Source organism: Nicotiana attenuata, chromosome 8 (genome assembly GCF_001879085.1).
Source record: "Nicotiana attenuata strain UT chromosome 8, NIATTr2, whole genome shotgun sequence".
Classification (NCBI taxonomy): domain Eukaryota; kingdom Viridiplantae; phylum Streptophyta; class Magnoliopsida; order Solanales; family Solanaceae; genus Nicotiana; species Nicotiana attenuata.
Window position 1 is genome coordinate 3596989 of NC_031996.1, and position 20862 is coordinate 3617850.

Here is a 20862-nt window from a genome sequence, read left to right on the forward strand (position 1 = left end):
CAGTGAGTAATAAACATAAATAAAGGCTGAGAATAAGAAATCCTGAATAGGCACAAAGTAATTCTATAAATACAGCAACTTGAACCCAGTAGCATAAAATCAATAAATTAGTGAAAACAATTATAGAAATATCACAACAGGTAAATAAGTAAATGACAATCAAAATATGCAATGCAACACATAGACCGGTACTCTCCATTACCCGCTGCGGCGTGCAGCCCGCTCCATTTATTTATCGTCGACGGCGCTCACTGGGGGTGTGCAGACTCCGGGAGGGGCCCCTTACGGCCCAAGCGCAATAATAAGCCATCTCGTGGCATCAACTAGGCCCTCGGCCTCATATCAATATCAATGTCATACCGCAGCGGTGCGCAGCCCAATCCCATACTCGGTTCAGGGTTCAAGAATTCGAGCTTAGAATAACTGCTATATTTGGCTTATTTGATTTTCCTACATGTTTCATGCTAAATGTGCTAAATGCTTTACCGCTTTGATATTTGGTGAATTGTATATATAAACTGCTACGAAACCCTTCCTCTCTCTGAGTCTTCTACATCATGGAGAAGGGTGCACTTCGTGTGACTTCTCTTCTGTTTAGAGTCTTATCCCATTTAGAACGAGGTTTGGATAAGTTGCTAAGCCGGCGAAGCTTCTGTATCCCCGGTATGCTGCCCCCCCCGTCTCGAGTTGTCCGCTCGAGTATGCCAGGTCTAGAACAATAAACCCAGGTTTTAAACCTAGTATAACAAAGCCTCATGCCAGATCCCTAGTAGGAACGTTTGTTTGCATCATGTGCATTTGACTTAGGGGACTCAACAAAGGGGTTGGGTCCGTCTAGGACAGGTGACCTGAAATGAAAAGACCATCCTGATGCATCTTACGTGCTACTTGTGCATTTATTTGCTCGGCTTTGCATGTTGACCGGCTTGTAAATAATGGGAGAGAATTGAACGGAAAATAGCAGTGTTAGGGTTAAGTGAGGGTAACCACTTGTTTTGAAAAAACCAATATCCAAATAGTACTGAAACTCTGCCGGATTTTTGAAAAAAAAAAAGATTTTTCGTTTTCAAAAAATATTTGGTTTTGACAAATTTGCCCGAACTACGCCAGTTTGATTCCCACAGGGCGTGGGATACGTAGGCAACCCCCATTGGGTCCAACTTCCCTTTTGCAAAAATAGCCCAAAAACAACAAAATTTTAGGTTTTGTCACAAATAAGTCGGGTGATGCCATTCTTGTTTAAAATAAGCCGAATGTCCCCAAAAGGGCGCCGGAAGGCTGTTTTCGCAAGAACAGCCACCTTGGGTCATTTTCAACGGTTAGTGGGCACAACCTTAAAATCTTCTTCCCCGAAGTGCTAAAAGGCCGTATATGCAAAGCCAGGGTTTTGTTTTTGAAATACAAGTATTTGAAAAAGAAAAAAAAAATTCCCAAAAATTGTTTCCTTACTTCTCGCATTTATCTTCAAGAACTACGCTCGGTCTGATTCATGCGGGGTCATGATATGTAGGCAATCTCCATAGGATTCGACCGTAACCCTAAGAGAAAAAAAAAAGGGAGGAAAGAAAATAAAAGAAAAAACAAGAGAGGAAAAGAAAAGAAAAAGAGAAAGAAAATAAGAAAACCAAGAGAAAGAAACCATGGCAAAAAGTAAAGGCAAGAATGAAAGAAAAGAAAAGAGGGAGAGAAATGAAAAATGAGAAAAATGAGAGAAAAACCAGAAAAGCAAAGAAAAGGCAGGAAAAAGAGGGTCGGAATAAAAAGAAAAGAAATTGGAAAGGAAAGGCCGGGATGACGCATGCAACCGTTGCAAAATATATAGAAACACATCTAACTGTATAGGTGCATCACGCCTCAACGTGCGATTACCTATCTGTTATTTGCCTCAAACTAACCGTTTGTTGCTGTCACAATCAGTCCAGGTTTTATAGAAACGGTGGTTGGTTTTTCGTGGTAAACTGGCATCACATCCGTACTTTACTAGATCAAAGGGGAGCATAGAAATGTCTTCGGAAATGACCTCGCCAGCCATTCCCATCCCAGAAGATGGCCCAATCTCGGGATCCCGACCTCGGAATCTGCAATGGCTGAAGAGAACAGGATCTTACCTCTTAGGGTCATGGAGATGTAGGATGCGTGGACGAATGGAAGGGAACCTCCAAGTGCCATCCCCGGATTCCCCGGACTGTTCCCTAGATCAGGGGGTACCTTCAATATTCCCATCAGCCATCCAAATACCCCACTGGGACAGCCCACCATATCGGCTCATTTCGTAGGAACACCTTCTGAGGTCCGCCCCCAGGTGTTCATATCCGGAGGAGTCCCCAATATCTTTAACGCTCCCCCGTGCTCCGCTACAACACAACCCGCACTCCCAAAAACCAACCACTTTTGATCCGTCAGCCTTCACATTCCAAAATCCTATTTTCCAAATGGAGCCTCCTAAGTACCCCACCTATACTTACTCTCAACCACCTCCATATGAGTTCACAACGGGACAGGAAAAGACTCCCAAAGCTCCCGAACAGGATGAAATGGCAAAACGGATGAGAAACCTGGAACAGAGCCTCAAAAACATGCAGGGTTTAAGTGGGCAAAAGAGTGTGTCATATACTGAGTTGTGCATGTTCCCTCACGTGCATTTGCCTATGGGATTCAAGACTCCGAAGTTCGAGAAATACGATGGGCATGGTGATCCCATTGCTCACCTTAAGAAATACTGCAATCAATTGCGTGGGGCTGGAGGAAAAGAAGAATTGCTCATGGCTTACTTTGGGGAAAGCTTGGTGGGTATCGCCTCCGAGTGGTACATGGATCAAGACATTTCTCGTTGGCACATCTGGGACGACCTCGCAAGAGACTTTTTAGACAATTCCAGTACAATATAGACATTGCGCCAGATCGGAACTCATTGGCCAATCTGAAGAAGTCCTCAGAAAGCTTTCGAGAATATGCGATCAAATGGCGTGAACAAGCGTCAAGGGTAAAACCTCCGATGGACGAGGTTGAAATGGTCACGGTGTTTCTTCAAGCTCAAGAAGCTGATTATTTTCAAAATATGATATCAGCTATGGGTAAACCATTCGCAGAAGCTATCAAAATTGGTGAAATGGTGGAGAATGGACTAAAACAGTCAGAATTCTGAGCCAATCGACTATTAGAGCAACCTCTAAGCCATCCAAGGCGGGTCTGGAGGAATGGCCAAGGGTAAGAAGAAAGAAGAAACGGCTATGGCAGCATCGGGTGCAAGAAGACACCGCGCTCCTAGACCCATGTTCTCAGAAAGAACCCCTCAACATTACTACCCTCACCATGACATGCCCTATGCTCCTCAACCGTATGCGGTCATGAATGCTCAACCTTTTGTACGACCGCAACAACATGCCAATAGAAACTAAGCTCCATTTCCAAGAAACCAGCCACCTCACCAAAACCACTACAATCCCCGTCCTCCACAGAACAACATTCCCCTCGTGAGCCACCCAGGAGGCAAACTTTTACTCCAATTGGTGAATTATATTCCAATCTATTTACAAAACTTGTCCAACTGGGTCTATTGCAGCCAGTCCTAAAAACAAGGCATAACCCAGCATCGCCTGCCTACATAGCCGGTGTCAGATGTGCCTATCATTCAGGAGCAGAAAGGCACGACACAAATGATTGTTGGACATTGAAAAGGGTAGTGGAGAACTTAATAGAGCAAGGAAAGATAGTGCTGAGGGATGAGGATGTCCCAAACGTGACTAATAACCCACTGCCAGCCCACAATAACGGGCCAGTAATTGGAATGATTTGTGAAGATAAAGAATTTGACCCGGCACTAAAGGCCATAATTGCCATTGCTGACGCGGAAAGAAAGCCAAAGGTTTCCCCGAAGCAAGATAAGGGAAAGAAGACAAGCACCATCAAACTAGAAAGAAAGTGAAGCAGGAACGGGGGCAAGTGCTCCCANAGGAGCTGAGGGGCATGATACAGAAAACTGTTGGACTTTGAAAAGAGCCGTGGAAGACTTGATAGAACAAGGAAAGATAGTGCTAAGGGATGAGGATGTCCCCAACGTGACGAATAACCCACCGCCAGCCCACAACAATGGGCCAGTAATTGGAATGATCTGTGAAGATAGGGAATTTGATCCGGCACTAAAAGCTATAACTGCCATTGCCGATGCTGAGAGAAAGCCAAAAATCACCCCGACGAAAGATAAAGGGGAAAAGAAGAACAAAGTCACCAAGTCAGAACCAGAAAAGAAAGTTGAAACAGGAATGGGGGCAATGCCTCCCAAAGACGGTGTTCTTTATGTTCCACGAGGCCGCAAAGAAAAACAGTTGATTTTGAGTCCTCCAAAGAGATTTGAACTGAAAAAGGGAGCGCAGATGTACGTACCCAAGGGAGCCTATGTGGTGCAGGGGACAGTTAAGCCATCAAGGGTGGATGAGCCCGTGGTTATTGGACACGCACCACAGAAGCCTATGACCAATCCTGCCGCGGTACCTTGGAATTACCATAAAACAGTGGTTACGTATAAGGGTAAAGAGATTTTGGGAGAGCTTCCAGAAAATTCCCCCGTTGAGAAGTATTCCAACATAGAAGAAGTAAACAATGCCACTCGAAAGCGTTTCCCATCCAAGAAACCTGTAAGTGCCGAGGAAGCTGAAGCTTTCTTTCAGAAAATGAAGATGGCCGACTATGAGGTGGTTGATCAATTGCGAAAGTATCCTGAACAAATGTCCTTGATGATGAAGTCCCCTGTGCACCAAAAGGTTTTAATGAAGACCTTGAATGAAGCATACGTGCCAGCTGAGACTTCGGTAGAACAGCTAGAAAGAATGGCGGAAAGGTTCTTTGCTGTCAATCAGATTTCATTCAGCAAAAATGACTTACCTCCAGAAGGAGCTGCTCACAACAAAGCCTTGCACTTAACTGTCAAATGTGAGGGATACTATGTGAAGAGGGTCATGGTAGACGGAGGTTCTGGGGTGGACATTTGCCCACTCTCCACACTACAGCGTATGGAAATCGGGACTGGAAGGATTCGTCCCAACAATGTCTATGTGAGAGCCTTTGACGGTATCAAAAGAGACACCATTGGAGAAATTGACCTAATCTTGACCATTGGCCCGGTGGACTTCGAGGTGACTTTCCAAGTGCTAGACATGGACACGTCCTACAATTTTCTTCTGGGAAGGCCTTGGATCCATGCTGCAGGAGCTGTACCCTCTACCCTCCATCAAATGGTGAAATTTGAACACGAGGATCAGGAGATCGTGGTTCATGGAGAGGATGAACAGTCAATCTATCGGGACCCGTCTGTCCCATGCCTAGAAGCGAGGGAAGGCAGTGAACACATAGTCTACCAAGCATTCGAAGTTGTGGTGGCGGACCAGCATGAAGAAGGAAACCTGTGTCCCCAATCCTTCCTATCCAATGCCTCGATTATGGTGGCCAAAGAAATGATCAGACATGGTTTCAAGCTAGGGAAGGGACTTGGAAAAGCTCTGCAAGGAATATCCGAACCAGTGACCCTGCCAACAACTGAAAAATTCTTCGAGATAGGTATTCACCCCACCCCAGATGATGTAGAGTGGGCGGATGAGAGAAAGAAAGAGGGATGGGTCTTGCCATAGCCACTGCCACATCTTTACGAGACCTTTGTTAAGCCAAAATACAATGAAGAAGGAAAGGATGAGGCCTTTACGGCCGAAGAGATTGAAGAGATATGTGGGGCAATGAGAAAGATATTATACGAAACCCGCATGGTTCAGCCGGGAGAGGGCACTAGCGCTGCTGAGGTGTTATACATGGGACCAAGCGCCAAGCTTCAAAATTGGAAGGCTATGCCGTTTCCGATCAAACGGGAGTCCCAGTCGACTTGTCCTGCTACTTTTTCTGCATCCCGAGTTATTCCAGGGTGTAACTCGGATGTTTCTTTTAGTTTCTTGTCTTTAAATTTCCCAATGTAAACCCTGTTATCTTCCCAATTCCAAGAAATGAAATCAATATTTCATCGTTCATTTTTCTCTTTATTCTTTCTGATTTTCTTTATTTTTCTCTTTTATTTCTTCTTTTCAGTTCTAATAATGCGGCTTTAAATAACATGACATGCTTGCGGACTTCATGCCCAGATCCAAACACGCTGTCTAATTGTGAAATAATGAACCAAGAACCGGAATATGATAAAGAAGAGGCTTTTAGGGAAATAAATCGAGAATTGGAACAATTTGAGAATAAACCTAAGCCAAACTTGAATGATACTGAGCCGGTTAACTTGGGAACTTCCGAAGAAATCCGGGAAACCAAAATAAGCATTCACACGGATGAGAAAACTCGGGATGCAATAATCCAACTCTTGTTTGAGTTTAAAGATGTGTTTGCTTGGTCATATGACGACATGCCAGGGCTAAGTGTTGATTTAGTGGTTCATAAGTTGCCAACTTACCCCGATTGCCCTCCGGTCCAGCAAAAGCAGAGAAAGTTTAAAACTGACATCAGTGATAAGATCAAAGAAGAAATCACGAAACAACTGAAAGCAGGGGTAATCCGAGTGGTCCGGTACACTACATGGTTGGCTAATGTAGTCCTAGTTCCAAAGAAAGATGGAAAGACCCGGGTGTGTGTGGATTACAGAGACTTGAACAAGGCAAGTCCCAAAGACAATTTCCCTTTGCCCAACATCCACATCCTTGTTGATAACTGCGCCAAGCATGAGATACAGTCCTTCGTGGACTGTTACGCAGGATATCACCAGGTGTTGATGGATGAAGAAGATGCTGAAAAGACAGCTTTTACCACACCTTGGGGTACATACTGTTACAGAGTCATGCCGTTCGGTCTGAAGAATGCTGGGGCAACCTACATGAGGGCCATGACCACTATTTTCCATGATATGATGCATCAGGAGATAGAAGTATATGTTGACGATGTAATCATCAAGTCCCGAACTCAGGATGATCACGTTCGAGACTTGAGAAAATTCTTCGAGCGGTTACGCAAGTATGATCTGAAGCTGAGCCCAGCCAAGTGTGCGTTTGGAGTCCCATCCGGCAAACTTTTGGGCTTCATAGTTAGCAGGAGAGGTATAGAGTTAGACCCAACAAAGATAAAGTCTATCAGGGATTTCCCTCTTCCGAGAACCAAGAAAGATGTGATGAGCCTGTTGGGCAGATTAAACTATATCAGCTGGTTCATTGCTCAATTGACTTCCACATGTGAGCCCATATTCAAGTTATTGAAGAAAGATGCTGCAGTCAAGTGGACGGATCAGTGTCAAAAAACCTTCGATAAGATCAAAGAATATCTGTCGAATCCTCCAGTCTTGGTCCCACCAGAGCCAGGGAGGCCTCTTTTCTTGTATCTGACAGTCTTAGAAAATTCTTTCGGCTGTGTCCTCGGGCAGCACGATGTAACTGGGAAGAAAGAACAGGCAATCTACTATTTGAGCAAGAAGTTTACCAGCTATGAAGCTAAGTATACTCCGTTGGAGAGAACCTGTTGTGCTTTGACTTGGGTCGCTCAGAAGCTGAGACATTACCTTCAAGCCTACACCACCTACCTTATAACCAGGTTGGATCCTTTGAAATACATATTCCAGAAACCGATGCCCACAGGGAGATTAGCAAAATGGCAGATTTTGCTCACGGAATTTGACATAGTCTATGTTACTCGCACGGCAATAAAAGCCCAGGCGTTGGCGGATCATTTGGCTGAAAACCTGGTTGATGAGGAATACCAACCGTTGAGCACTTACTTCCTAGATGAAGAGGTAAATTCAATAGAATCAATCTCTGAAGATACCAATGCTTGGAAAATGTTCTTTGATGGGGCAGTAAACGCCAAAGGTGTAGGAATTGGGGCAATCCTGATCTCACCCACCGGTCAGCACTACCCGGCCACCGCTAGGCTCCGGTTTTTCTGCAGACAATACCGCTGAGTATGAAGCCTGCATCATGGGTATGAATATGGCAATTGACCAAGACGTTGAAGAGTTATCAATTATGGGGGATTCAGATTTGATTATCCGACAAGCCCAAGGAGAATGGGAAACCCGAGATGTTAAGCTTATTCCCTATCGCCAACTTGTGGAAGATCTTGGCAAGCGATTTAAATCGATAGAGTTCAGGTACATCCCTCGGTGTCACAATGAACTAGCTGATGCACTCGCGACTCTAGCCTCGATGCTGCCTTACCCAGGCAATGCCCACATTGATCCCTTGGAGATCCAAATCAAAGAAAGGCATGGTTACTGTAATACGGTTGAGGCAGAACCAATCACCCAGCCATGGTACCATGACATCAAAAGGTTTCTAAAAACACAAGAATACCCCGAGCAAGCCACTGGAGATCAAAAGAGAACCATTAGACGGCATGCAAGTGGTTTCTTCTTAAGTGGTGATGTTTTGTATAAGAAGACCCCGGATCTCAATTTATTAAGATGTGTTGATGCCGAGGAGGCTGGAAGGATTATGCATTAAGTACACGCAAGAGTGTGCGGACCTCACATGAATGGATACGTTTTGGCAAAGAAAATCCTTCGAGCAGGGTATTACTGGATAACTATGGAAAAGGACTGCTTCAGCTTTGTCCGAAAGTGCCATCAGCGTCAGGTGCACGGTGATTTGATTCATGCGCCTCCAACAGAACAACATCCTATGTCAGCACCTTGGCCATTCGTTGCTTGGGGCATGGACGTCATTGGGCCGATCGAGCCAAAAGCTTCAAATGGACATAGGTTCATACTGGTTGCCATTGACTACTTCACGAAATGGGTTGAAGCCATCACTCTCAAGTAAGTCACCAAGAAAGCGGTGGTAGATTTTGTGCACTCTAATCTTATCTGCCGTTTTGGCATTCCTGCAACTATCATCACAGACAATGTTGCCAACCTGAATAGTCGTTTGATGGAGGAGGTATGCGAACAATTCAAAATAACGCATAGAAACTCTACTCCTTATCGGCCCAAAGCCAATGGTGCCGTTGAAGCAGCAAACAAGAACATCAAAAAGATTTTGAGAAAGATGATTCAAAGCTCCAGACAATGGCATGAAAAGTTTCCTTTTGCATTACTGGGATATCGCACCACAGTGCGCACATCGGTAGGAGCTACCCCATACCTTTTGGTCTATGGTACCGAGGTTGTTATACCCGTAGAGGTAGAAATCCCTTAGCTCAGGATAATCGTTGAACCAGAAATTGAGGATACTGAATGGGTCAAGACTCGGCTGGAACAGTTGTCTTTAATTGATGAAAAACGGATGGCCGCAGTTTTGTCACGGATAGTTGTACCAACAAAGAATGGCCTGCGCTTATAACAAGAAAGTACGGCCCAGGAATTTTGAAGTAGGACAACTTGTGTTAAGACGCATTCTTCCTCACCACCAAAAAGCAAAAGGCAAGTTCGCTCCTAATTGGAAAGGTCCATATATCATCCGAAAAATACTGCCGAGAGGAGCATTGTATCTGGGAGACATCGAAGGAAATGATCCCGAAGCAGCAGTCAATGCGGACGCAGTAAAAAGGTACTATGTGTAGGCCTGCTGCGATGATTGGCTTTTGTGCAATTGAGATGACGAAGGCTTTCCTTCCCGCTATCCAAGCACTATCAATCTTTCGCAAACCCTTTGAGCCAGTTACCCTTCCTTGGTTACCCTCTTTGGAACCCGAAAGTACTATTGAAAAAAAAAAGACAAAGAAAAAAAAGAAAAAAGAAAGAAAAAAAACAAAAGAAAGAACAAAAAAAATGAAAAAAAAAAAAGAAAAACAAAACAACCAAAAACAAATGTTTCCCTGAACTACGTCTGACTTGATTCCGAAAGGATACGTAGGCAGCCTCTCTGTGGGGTTCAGTCACACCAAACAAAAATCCTGATATCCCCAAAAAATGAAACTGGGGCAGATGATATAATGGCTTGGCAATGAGCCCACCAAAACGGTTCCAAAGTTGTAATTCCATCCAAGATTCTTTTTACCCAAAAACCTTGTCCAAGTCCTTCCGATCAATTGGCAAAGGCGTGGAATTGAAAACATCATTGTTGGAATCCGATGCAATCAAATTGAGAGAAATAAAATGAGAGAGTCTTATCGGTGAAAACCTACAGGCACCATAAGGCGACAGTGAGTAGAGAAATTGAAAATGAGAGAGTCCGCTTAGTGAAAACTCGTAAAGAGCACTATCGAGCGACGGTGAGAAAAGAAATGAGAGAGGTCGATTAGCGAAAACCCGCAAAGGGCGCCGTCGGCCGAAGAGAAGACATCTCCCACCACTGAAAGAGTCCTGGCAAGGTTCCCTGGTTTTGAGACACGGGTCCATGAGTTTACGAGAAGTTGGAAAGTTTGTGCGGGTCGGGCATCCAGTCCAAGAAGCATGTCATGTTTATTTGAAGCTTGCATGCACCCCCAGATAAGTCCTTCTCTTTCCCTCGAAAGGGATGCTTCTCTTTAAATTCATCTTCTTGCTTACTTTTTCCTTGAATCCCTTTCGGTCTAACGCTGATTCCGAAACTATTACAAAGAAAAGGTGGCAGGACTGGCTTTACAGGGCTGTCCCTAACAAAAGCTAAAGAAAAGTACCAAGCCTCAGCGGGTGCATCAAGTCAATCCCGACTGGCCATGATGGCGGATGCTTTGAAATCAAAGTTATTGAAAGAGAAAAAGAAAAGTCAAGGACAAAGGTCTTAAAGGCAGAATAAGGTGAAAAGGGTCGGAACCCCCGCGCGGGCGAGTCGTCATGAAATCCTGAAAGTTGAGCCTTCCGGTTTGAAAGAGAGCTCAATCTTCAAACCCAGCAAGCAGCAGAGGTTCGAAGCTGGGCCGGGATCAGGCAATTGAGACGATCAAGGCCACAAAACCAACCACCGTTCCAAACTAACACTTGTTCTTTGTTTGAAAATTGAAACAGGTGCAATCCAGGCAACCGCGCAAAAACAGGTGCAGCCAAAAGAAAAGAAACGCGCAAGTGCTGAAACAGCTTTGCAGCAAATAATCAATGCAAAAGGGAAGTTTCCTCCAAGTTCTTTCCCGCATCTTATCAAAAATGAAAAAAAAAAAGAAAAAAGAGATAACAAAAGAATCCCAAAAAAGGATAGTTTAGAATTCCCAACATCAACCTGTTATTTGGTTTAGCCAACATTAGGGCTCCAACCCCTGAGTTGAGCATTTTCCTTTCAGCCAACATTAGGGCTCCAACCCCTGAGTTGAGCGTTTTTTCCTTTCAGCCAACATTAGGGCTCCAACCCCTAAGTTGAGCGTTTTTCCTTTTAGTCGACATCAGGGCTCCAACCCCTGAGTCGAGCATTTTTTCCTTTTAGCCAACATTAGGGCTCCAACCCCTGAGTCGAGCGTTTTCCCCTTTAGCCAACATTAGGGCTCGAACCCCTGAGTTGAGCGTTTTCCCTTTTAGCCAACATTAAGGGGCTGAGCAACTTGATTTTCTGTTAATATATTTCAATGTAATTTCATGTATTCATTGTCTTTTTTTTATTGTAATTCAATGTATCTCGTTGTATTCCATGTATTTTATTGTATTCACTGTCTTTTTTTTCATTGTATTTCAATGTATCCCGCTGTATTCTATGTATTTCATTGTATTTACTGTCTCGCTATATGCCGTGAATGTATTCATATGTTTTTTCTAATTAATATAATTTATGTATTCAGATGTATTATATAATTTCTCTGAAGATTGCTATGTTTTTGGGGTATTTTTCGGTTGAGAATCTTTTTTATAACTGAAAATACAAAATTTGTGTGTTATAATTAAGTTTGTTGAGTGATATTAGGAGTCTATTATGTTAATTGATTCACTTTCCGTTTTAAAAACAGTGTAATCCCCTATTTCACGCCGTGAATACAGTCGAATACAATAATCTGTCCAGCTGTAATCCCATGTTTCACTCCATGAATACAGTCGAATACACTCGAATACAACAACTGATTAGCTGGACTTCCCTGATTCACGCCTATTTTTGCTACTGTATTCATGAATACAATAGCTTAAATACATCATACATCTTATAACCACAGAAAAGGTATCTATAATCCGTAATATAGCAAATGGTATCTATAGATGGCTAATTACTACTAAAAGATAGTGTTTTATGGAAAAAAAAAAAAAATTGAATTTCACCCTAAATCTCATGATGGAGGAATAGCATTTTGGATTGTCTGGCCCAATTCCGTACGTTTCGCATGCTTGCCTTCTTATGCAATGTAGTTAGCCCAATAGCCTAGCAAGACCTAATGGACAAGGAATTCCATCCTCAGCAAAGCCCATAAATAAGCCCAAATTCATGCATGAAGGACCATTGGATCTATATTCTATTCAAATTGAAAGGAGATTTTTACATAAATAACGACTTTTCAAATCTTTCAAAAGTAGCCAGTTTATACTAACATTTATAGCATAATCCAGAAAGGTTTTGCCTAACACTGCTAGGATTTGTCAGTTGGCAGACAGCTGATGAATAAACGAGAGTGGCAACAAATGTTATATGACACGTTGCTTAGTCTAATGATCTTTCAATCCTATTTTAGAACACTTGTTAGGCTCAAAGTTCAACTATCTTTAATTAATTACTTAGCTAATACGAAGACTGGGGACCTCTTGGCGACTAAAATGGCCAAATCTGCCAAATCGAATTAAACATCTAGTATGAAATTAATGACTATAGTTGCAAGCTAATATTTAGAACTTCATTAAGGTTATTTCATTTTGGAAAAATGATACTGTATAGCCGCTGTAAAAATAATAATCGAAAATATATATATACAAATTCTGTATATTATATACAAAAAATTTACAAATTTTATACATTCTTGCAGTTATCATATGTAAATAATTTCTAGCGCGAGCTAAAAGTGATAATACCCCTTTCATTTTCCTTTCTCCTATATATGTACCCACCCCCGCCCCCCAACTCCCGCCCCGCCCCAACTCCGAAAAGAAATAAAAATTAGAGTTAACTTTGGTACTTCTTTTCGTTTCAGTTGATTATGGTTTTGAATAAGTCATGCATTTTTTTGGCTATAAAATCATGATAATAAAGGCAAATAAAAAGTTTAAAGCTGAATTATTTTTAAATATAAGAAAAGGAAAAGGGTTAAAAATACCCCTAAACTATTGGAAAAGGTTTAAAAATATCCTTCATTCTACCTATTGGGATAAAAATACCCCTCCATCCACTTTTTTAGTTCACTTATGCCCTTTGACCGTTAGGTCAATGCTGAATTAAAAATAATTATTATTTAAATTCCACGTGCCAAATTTTTATTGGTCGAAATTAAAACATCTAACCTATTAGAAAGACATACCTGTATCTACAGGTTTTTCGAACTCACCCGACCCTAATACTAACCCGAGCTGAATAAAAAGTTCAACTAAAAAGAAGATACCCACTTCCGAGCCACAATTTCTTCACGGCGAATTCTATATCCTCCCGAATGGAGGTACTAATTCTATCTATGGAAGTATAGTTTGATATTTCTAGTAATTTTGTTTTAGTTCAGTGGTTAGAAATGATTGTTTTCTTCCTGATAGTTGATGGCGAATTTCCGAATAGCGAATGGAAAAAAAATTACTAGTAACAGAGAAAGTTTGATGAATTGACTTTTTTATAGAACTGCAATGAAACTCGTTCGAATCATTAGTTTTTCTTTGGAAAAATTCATTAGAAGTTTCTGGAAACATTTTGAGTGCTAGGTTACAGGACACGTCACCATATCCCTATAGTATAACATTTCGGCGTTAACGATTTTTTCGCAATTGTTGCGATGTGGAAGTATAAAAATCTAATCTTGGTTTTATTTTGATTAGCTAAGTTTATTTGAGATTGTAATCAGCGATACATTGAAGCCATGCCCTTGTGTTGTAATTGGTCTTTAAGAAGTACTTAATGTTAGTCGACGTGCGTGTAAGCTAATCCGGACACAACGATTATACAAAAAAAAAAAAAGAGTACTTGATGCCCGGACACCACGGAGTTAGATAGAAGTGGGGCGTCTTTCTTTTAGTTGAACTTTTTATTCGGGTCGGCCAATGTTTGCGGCGGGCTGATCCGAAAAACGGGTAGATATGAGTAGGTCTTTCTAATAGGTTAGATGTTTTAATTTCGACCAATAAGAAGTTGCCGCGTGGAATTTAAATAATAATTATTTTTAATTCAGCACTGACCTAACGGTCAAAGGGCATAAGTGAACCAAAAAAATGGATGGAGGGGTATACCCAATAGATGGATGAAGGGTATTTATACTTTTTCTAATAATTTAGGGGCATTTTTAATCCTTTTCCGTATAAAAAATGGTGCAAGGTTTCTCTCTTCTTCTTTCTCCTTTTTTATGGTTACTCATGCCCCTTTCCACAGAGGATATAAAAAATTAAAGAAAAGTAAAGTTAATTTAATTTGGGAAGATTGACATATCTAGGGACATGTTAGGCATGTTCTTTAAATTAGTATAAGAACCGGCGCAATGCGTGATAAATATTAAGGAATATTAGGCATTTTAAATTGTATTTTATCCTCTTAGTAATATCATATTGTTGTGTTATGGAATTTCAAGTGACATCTTACTTCTCAATACGATATTTTATTAATTAAATCTATATTAAATTTAAAAAAAAACGAATCATATGGTCATCATGTAACTTTTTATTTTTTATTTTTTATTTTTTATTACAGTATTTATTCTTTAAATATTGTTATATTATTACTATAATATTTTATTAGCGCATCAATTGGCTTAATACCATTGTCCACTACCTCCTTTTAATATAGCATAAATATTTCTTGCTTCTTAAAAATTATTTTAAAATGTTTATTTTATTATTCACAATTCTACAATTTGCTAAATTTATCAATTATCAATAAATTTAACAAAAATGTAAAAAGTTAAAAGAAACTAAAGTTAATTTGATTTCAAAAGTTTGGCATATTGACAAGGGACATGTTTGGCATGTTCATTAAATAGGTTAGCGACTAACTGCCAATCTTATCTTGTAGGTGGGTTCTTATTTGCTGCACTATTATAGATATTCTCTTCTCTTTTCTCTCGTAGAAATCTTGAAAACTTTAGGGGTGTTTGGTACGAAAAAAAATATTTTTCGTGGAAAATATTTTTATGGAAAATAAGTGATTTTATCACTTATTTTTTCTTGTTTGGTTGGTGAGTGAAAAACTTTTTCCGAATTTTTTTTTTTATGCTACTCTTCTTACCCCCTTCTCCCAAGTCCCCATGTTTCCTCGCTCGTACCCCCCCCCCCCCCCCCAAATCCCCAATATTTTCAGAACTCTATTTTCTTCCAGAATTTTATTATTCTTCTAAAAAATCACATAAATCCAAAGAATGTAGTGCTTTACTTTTTTACGCAAAAATAACGTTAAAATTTATGTTCCATAATTACAAAGAAAGTACTCTTTCTACTATACGAAAATAAATTATTCATTTTATTGAAATAAAAGAAAATACTTTTTCTACATCATGAAAAGAAAATACTCATTTTTTTTAAATAAAAAAAATATTGAAATGAAAGAAAATACTTTTTCTATGAAAAGAAAGTGCCTTTTTTGTTGAAATGGAAAAAAAAAATACTTTTTTTATATCATGTAAAAAAATACTCATTTGTCGTAATGCAAAGAAAAATCTATCTATAATATGAAAAAAAAGTACTATTAATAATATTTTTATTTAGGGTGAGGTGGGGGTGAGGGTGGAGTGAGTAGGAGGGGGTTGCGTGGGTGGGTGTGGGGGTGGGTTGGTGGGGATGGGGAATAAGGTGGGAAAGGTTGAGAAGGAGCTTTGAAAAATATTTTTCCTTCTCTTGATAGGGAAAATATTTTCCTCCAATTGAAGTAAAATGAGTTCAGTAAGAAAATATTTTTCAAAATATTTAAGCCAACCGAACATGGAAAAATTAAAAAATATTTTCCAAAAAATATTTTCTTCGTACCAAACACACCCTTTGTGATTGTTTTAATATGACAGAGAAATTTATAGATTCTACAACACAACTACACTTCTACCTCAAATAAGTTGGAGTATGCTATACGAATGCTTATTGAATATTTTAATCAATTAATTTTTTTCAGACCAATATTATGCAAAATAAAAAGAAAAATAAAAAGTAATAAAAGTTTCCTTCCTTTTGTAACTTCCAAAACTTTTTCGTAGTGATTCCCTTGCATGCCTGGTTACAGAGAGAACCTAAGTACCTTTCTATATTTTTAACTGACAGAGAAATTTATGGATTCTACACTCAGAATAATAAATAAAAAATGAAATATAATTTTTACAACGATAATGTAAAATGGAACATAAGAAAAAACACTTGAAGCATGAAAGGGCAATCCGATGCATGAAGTATCTTGCATTTAGGCAGGGTCAGGGCCGCAATTAAGGGATGTGATGTAGACAGTCTATTTAAATGCAAGTATTAGTGGCTACTTCTATAACTCGAACGTATAACATATAAGTCATACGGAAACGACTTTACTGTTGCTCCAAAACTCCCCATCAACGATAATGAAAAATGGAACATAAGAAAAAACGCTTGAAGCAGGAAAGGGCCCAATGCATGAAGTATCTTGTATTACTCAGGGTCCGGGGAAGGGCCACAACTAAGGGGTGTGATGTAGATAGCCTATCTAAATGAAAGTATTAGTGGCTACTTCTATGACTCGAACGCATAACATATATAAGTCATACGGAAACAACTTTACTGTCGCTCCAAAGCTCCCCTTCAACGATAATGAAACATGGAACATAAGAAAAAGCGCTTGAAGCAAGAAAGGGCAGCCCGATGCATGAAGTATCATGCATTTACGTAGGGTCCGAGGAAGGGCACACAACTAAGGGGTGTGATATAGACAGCCTACCTAAATGCAAACATTAGTGGCTACTTCTATGACTCGAACGCATAACATATAAGTCATACGGAAACAACTTTACTATTGCTCCAAAGCTCCCCTAATTCAACGATAATGAAAAATGGAACATAAGAAAAAACGCTTGAAGCGAAAAAGGGTAACCCGATGCATGAAGTATCTTGTATTACTCAGGGTTCGGGGAAGGGTCACGACTAAGGAGTGTGATGTAGACAGCCTATCAAAATAAAAGTATTAGTGGCTACTTCTATGACTCGAACGCATAACATATAAGTCATACGAAAACAACTTTACTGTTGCTCCTAAGCTCCCCTCCCATGATAATGAAAAATGGAACATAAGAAAAAACACTTGAATGGCACAGCAAGCACTTCATTAATTAAACATCAAAATAACACACGTCTCCCAGCTGTAAAATGGACATATGGCATAATCAGCACCTTTTAGTTCATTCTTCAAAAGTCTAATCAATTTCTAGAATTCCCTTTACGTGGCAATCAACGCTGAGTTGGAAGCTGTCAAGTTCAAATTTTCATTCTTTTTTTTTTCTACTCGATATCTGATACTCGCTTAAGGGTGCTACTTAATCCAGATGCGCACCGTGTATGGCCAACTAAATGAAAAAATACTTCCTATTAGAAATTTTTTCATACTCAAGACTCACAATTGAGATTAATAATTAAAGGTAAAAGAATCATATTTATATATGACAACGATAATAACAACGACCTAGTGTAATCTCACTAGTGGAGTTTGGGAAGGATAGTGTCTACGCAGACTTTATCCCTACCCCGAGGGATAGAGAGGCTGTTTTCGATAGACCCTCGGCTCAAGAACACGAAGAGAGATATCTATATGTGAAACTCATTTTATTTTATGTGGCACTAGCTACTTTAATTTAAAAAATGAATTCCTTTTTATAATTTGGAATAATTAAACTTTAAATTTTTTAATTTACCTTAAATGACATGCATTTATTGCTTATAGCAGTATGTTTAAAATTACAAGTTCGAATTTTATTTTCTATAATTTTTTAGGTCGTCAAATCAAAATTTACTTATATTCAATTATCAGTTATTATAAGTTTTCTGAACTTGATAGTATAAAAAAAGAGGTTATTACTCTAAAATTTAACTCTATATGTAGCCTAAGAGACCCTTTTTTTTTTGGAATATCCAAGGTGACTCCAACAAACTCCTTTGATATTTGGCCAAGCAAAACCAACAAAAAGCTTTCTGAATATTTTTCTCTTCCATTTGATATTTTGTATATAGCCAAAAAGCAGCTGGTTGAAGTACGGCCAGGGGAGAATACTTTGATAGAATGTTGAACGGGAACTAGAATAGAAACTGTTACTGACGGATCTTTACCTAGAATCGAAGCTGGCCTTTAACTAGGCCAAGGTTGCTTGCTAACTCTCAGCCACTTGTCAGAAGGAAGTGCAGCTTGATTGTCGGGGGAGAATTGAAGCTGACCTTTAACTAGCCGACCACGACGTAAATAATGGTATGTTTTTGCTTTCTAGTAGACCAGAAGAGGATGATGAGGCGGAGTAAACCGGTGGCTGGCTCGTGTTCGAGGTGCGGCCATGGTGCTAAAGTTGTTGATATGCGCACTGCCACCAGATTTTGTTACATCCCCTTTTACTTCAAGTCTTGGAAGGCTATTGTCTGTAGTTTCTGTGGTGCCATTCTCAAATCTTACAGATAAATAACAATCTTTTCTTAATCAGCTATCTCTCTTTCCTGTACCTTCGGTCAGCATCTCGCGCTGGAAAGGGTCACGATGAGTGATATAGGCACCTATCATGCCGCAAAAATTAGTGACTGATTTCATAGCTCGAATTCCTAATTTGTAGATCACTTGGAACAACTTTATCGCTGTTCCAAGATTCCCCTTCATGAAAGTTAGGATGAAACATAATTACTTGATCAATCTCACCGATATTTGACCAATATCCAGGGCCGGCTTTTGGGTAAAGCCTCTAAAGCCCAAGCTATAGGCACCTAATTTTAGGGGATCCCATTTTTTACCGTATGTCACACCTCCTTTTTACACACCTACCCCGAAGGATAATGTATAAGGGAGTTTTTCCATTTAAAGTGACATTATTCGAAATAGGATTATTTATTCGATTTTTAGAGTCGCCACTTGGGATAGGATTGGCTTTTGGTGTCCCAAGTCACCGGTTTAACTTAGATCCCAAATCGAAGAAAATTTTTGACTTCCCAATTGGAGCCTGCGAACCAGAAATTCTGAATAAGGAATTCTGTTGACCCGAGGGAAGGTGTTAGGCACCCCCGGATCCCGTGGTTCTAGCATGGTCGCTTAAATTATTATAAATGGCTAAAATCTAATTTTATACATGTTCCAACCTACAGTGCAATTTTAGGATTATTTTTCCGCTTTTAGTCATTTTTTAAGAAAGTGAACGTCGTTTAAAAACGTGTTTTTGGATCGCGTCACATGAAATGCACCCGGACCCTCGACACATTCTTATTCAACGTTTTGGGATTTGGATTTGGGTTGCATGAAATGCACACCCGTATTTAAGAAGGTAAAATTATTAAAAGCGCGCCTAAAGCGACTAACGGGTTATTATCTTTGCGGGAGGCCGTGAAATTCGCTAAACGGCACGCCCCAAATTCTAAGTATTTTAATATAAGCATTTAAAGAGGGCCCCGCAATTTATGCATTTTGTTTGGCGAGGCTCATCTCATTTTCTTATTTAAAGGCCATCCTAGAGCAAACTATAATTGTCTATTGAATTTGTCTCTAAAGAGTCCTAATTAATTGGCATTATGAAATTCAGGCCTCAAGCTCAAGTCCGAGTTTAAACAAGAGGACAACCTCTTAATTTAAATTCGCTACCTAGCTTGGAAAGCCTAGAAATGTATTATTAAACTAAATTGCAATTTGAAAAGGAAAATTAAACTTTTAGCAAACGGGGCCTTGAATTTGGCCCAAGGATCTTCGGTCAGTTTGTTATATAAGACAATGCCCAGTTGTGGGCTTCGATCACAAGCCCAGATTTCATTTACAAGAAGCAAGGCTTCCTTGGCTCATAACAGGCCCAGAAATCGAATATTAACCTTAAATTTGGGCCTGCCAGCAAGCTTGTAAATAGATGCATAATTTATTCACATCAACTCTAAATCTCAAACACCTAATTAACTCAGTTCATTCAACTCGTTGGTACACTGGTAATTAACATGGGTTTTCAGAGATCCAATCAACCATTTAATAATGAACGTCCAAACTTAAACATGTAATGCGACATGAATCTGGAGTGCCAAACTGTTTTGAATTGTGAATATATTACTCTGAAACCTACTTTTCAACAAACACATGGTGAACAAACATGATCAATTATTCTAAACTACAAGAGATGTCAATTCTTCATTAATAAAATGCTCATGCTATCTCCAGATTTAATTTGTAACCAATGACTTACTCTAGTCTTAAGTTCAACCTAACAGGATACTCAAGGCTAATATTATCAGGACATTCGTATAGTTCTCAGAAAAAATGCAGCAGTCCAGTCCAAAACAATCCAATCAGTCCTTAATTAATACAAAATATAGACGATAGTCTAATAACAATATTGAACTAAATGCCTAAGTATACAAATCAGAACACGTAAAACAAAGGAAACAAAAGAGTCCTCCAATGTTCCTCTTCAACAGTAGTCATACATATGAATTCAGTCATCACTTGAGGTTTTAGAGTATACCTGGAAATGAACAAATGAAAGGAGGAGGGATCAGCAATGCAGACAATAATCAGCAGCAACTAGAATTCAACAACAGCCGCAAAATCGATTTCAAACCCAGGATATAATTCAAAAAACCAGGGATAGATCACAGAAGTATAAAGCCACCAGACAGCCCAAAATAATTTGATTGAAACCAACTCCAAACTCGAACTTAACCCAAGAAGAGTTCTAATACTTCAGTAATTAGAACTTAGGCTAGAAGATGCAGATAACCACTAC

At 39.8% G+C, this 20862-nt stretch overlaps 1 protein-coding gene across 1 annotated transcript; it reads left to right on the top strand.

The window, feature by feature from the left end:
- LOC109231755 lies at positions 17877-18603 on the top strand. Its single transcript, XM_019397387.1, has one exon. It carries the CDS (start codon positions 18372-18374, stop codon positions 18576-18578), a length of 207 nt encoding a protein of 68 aa, XP_019252932.1. The 5' UTR covers positions 17877-18371; the 3' UTR covers positions 18579-18603.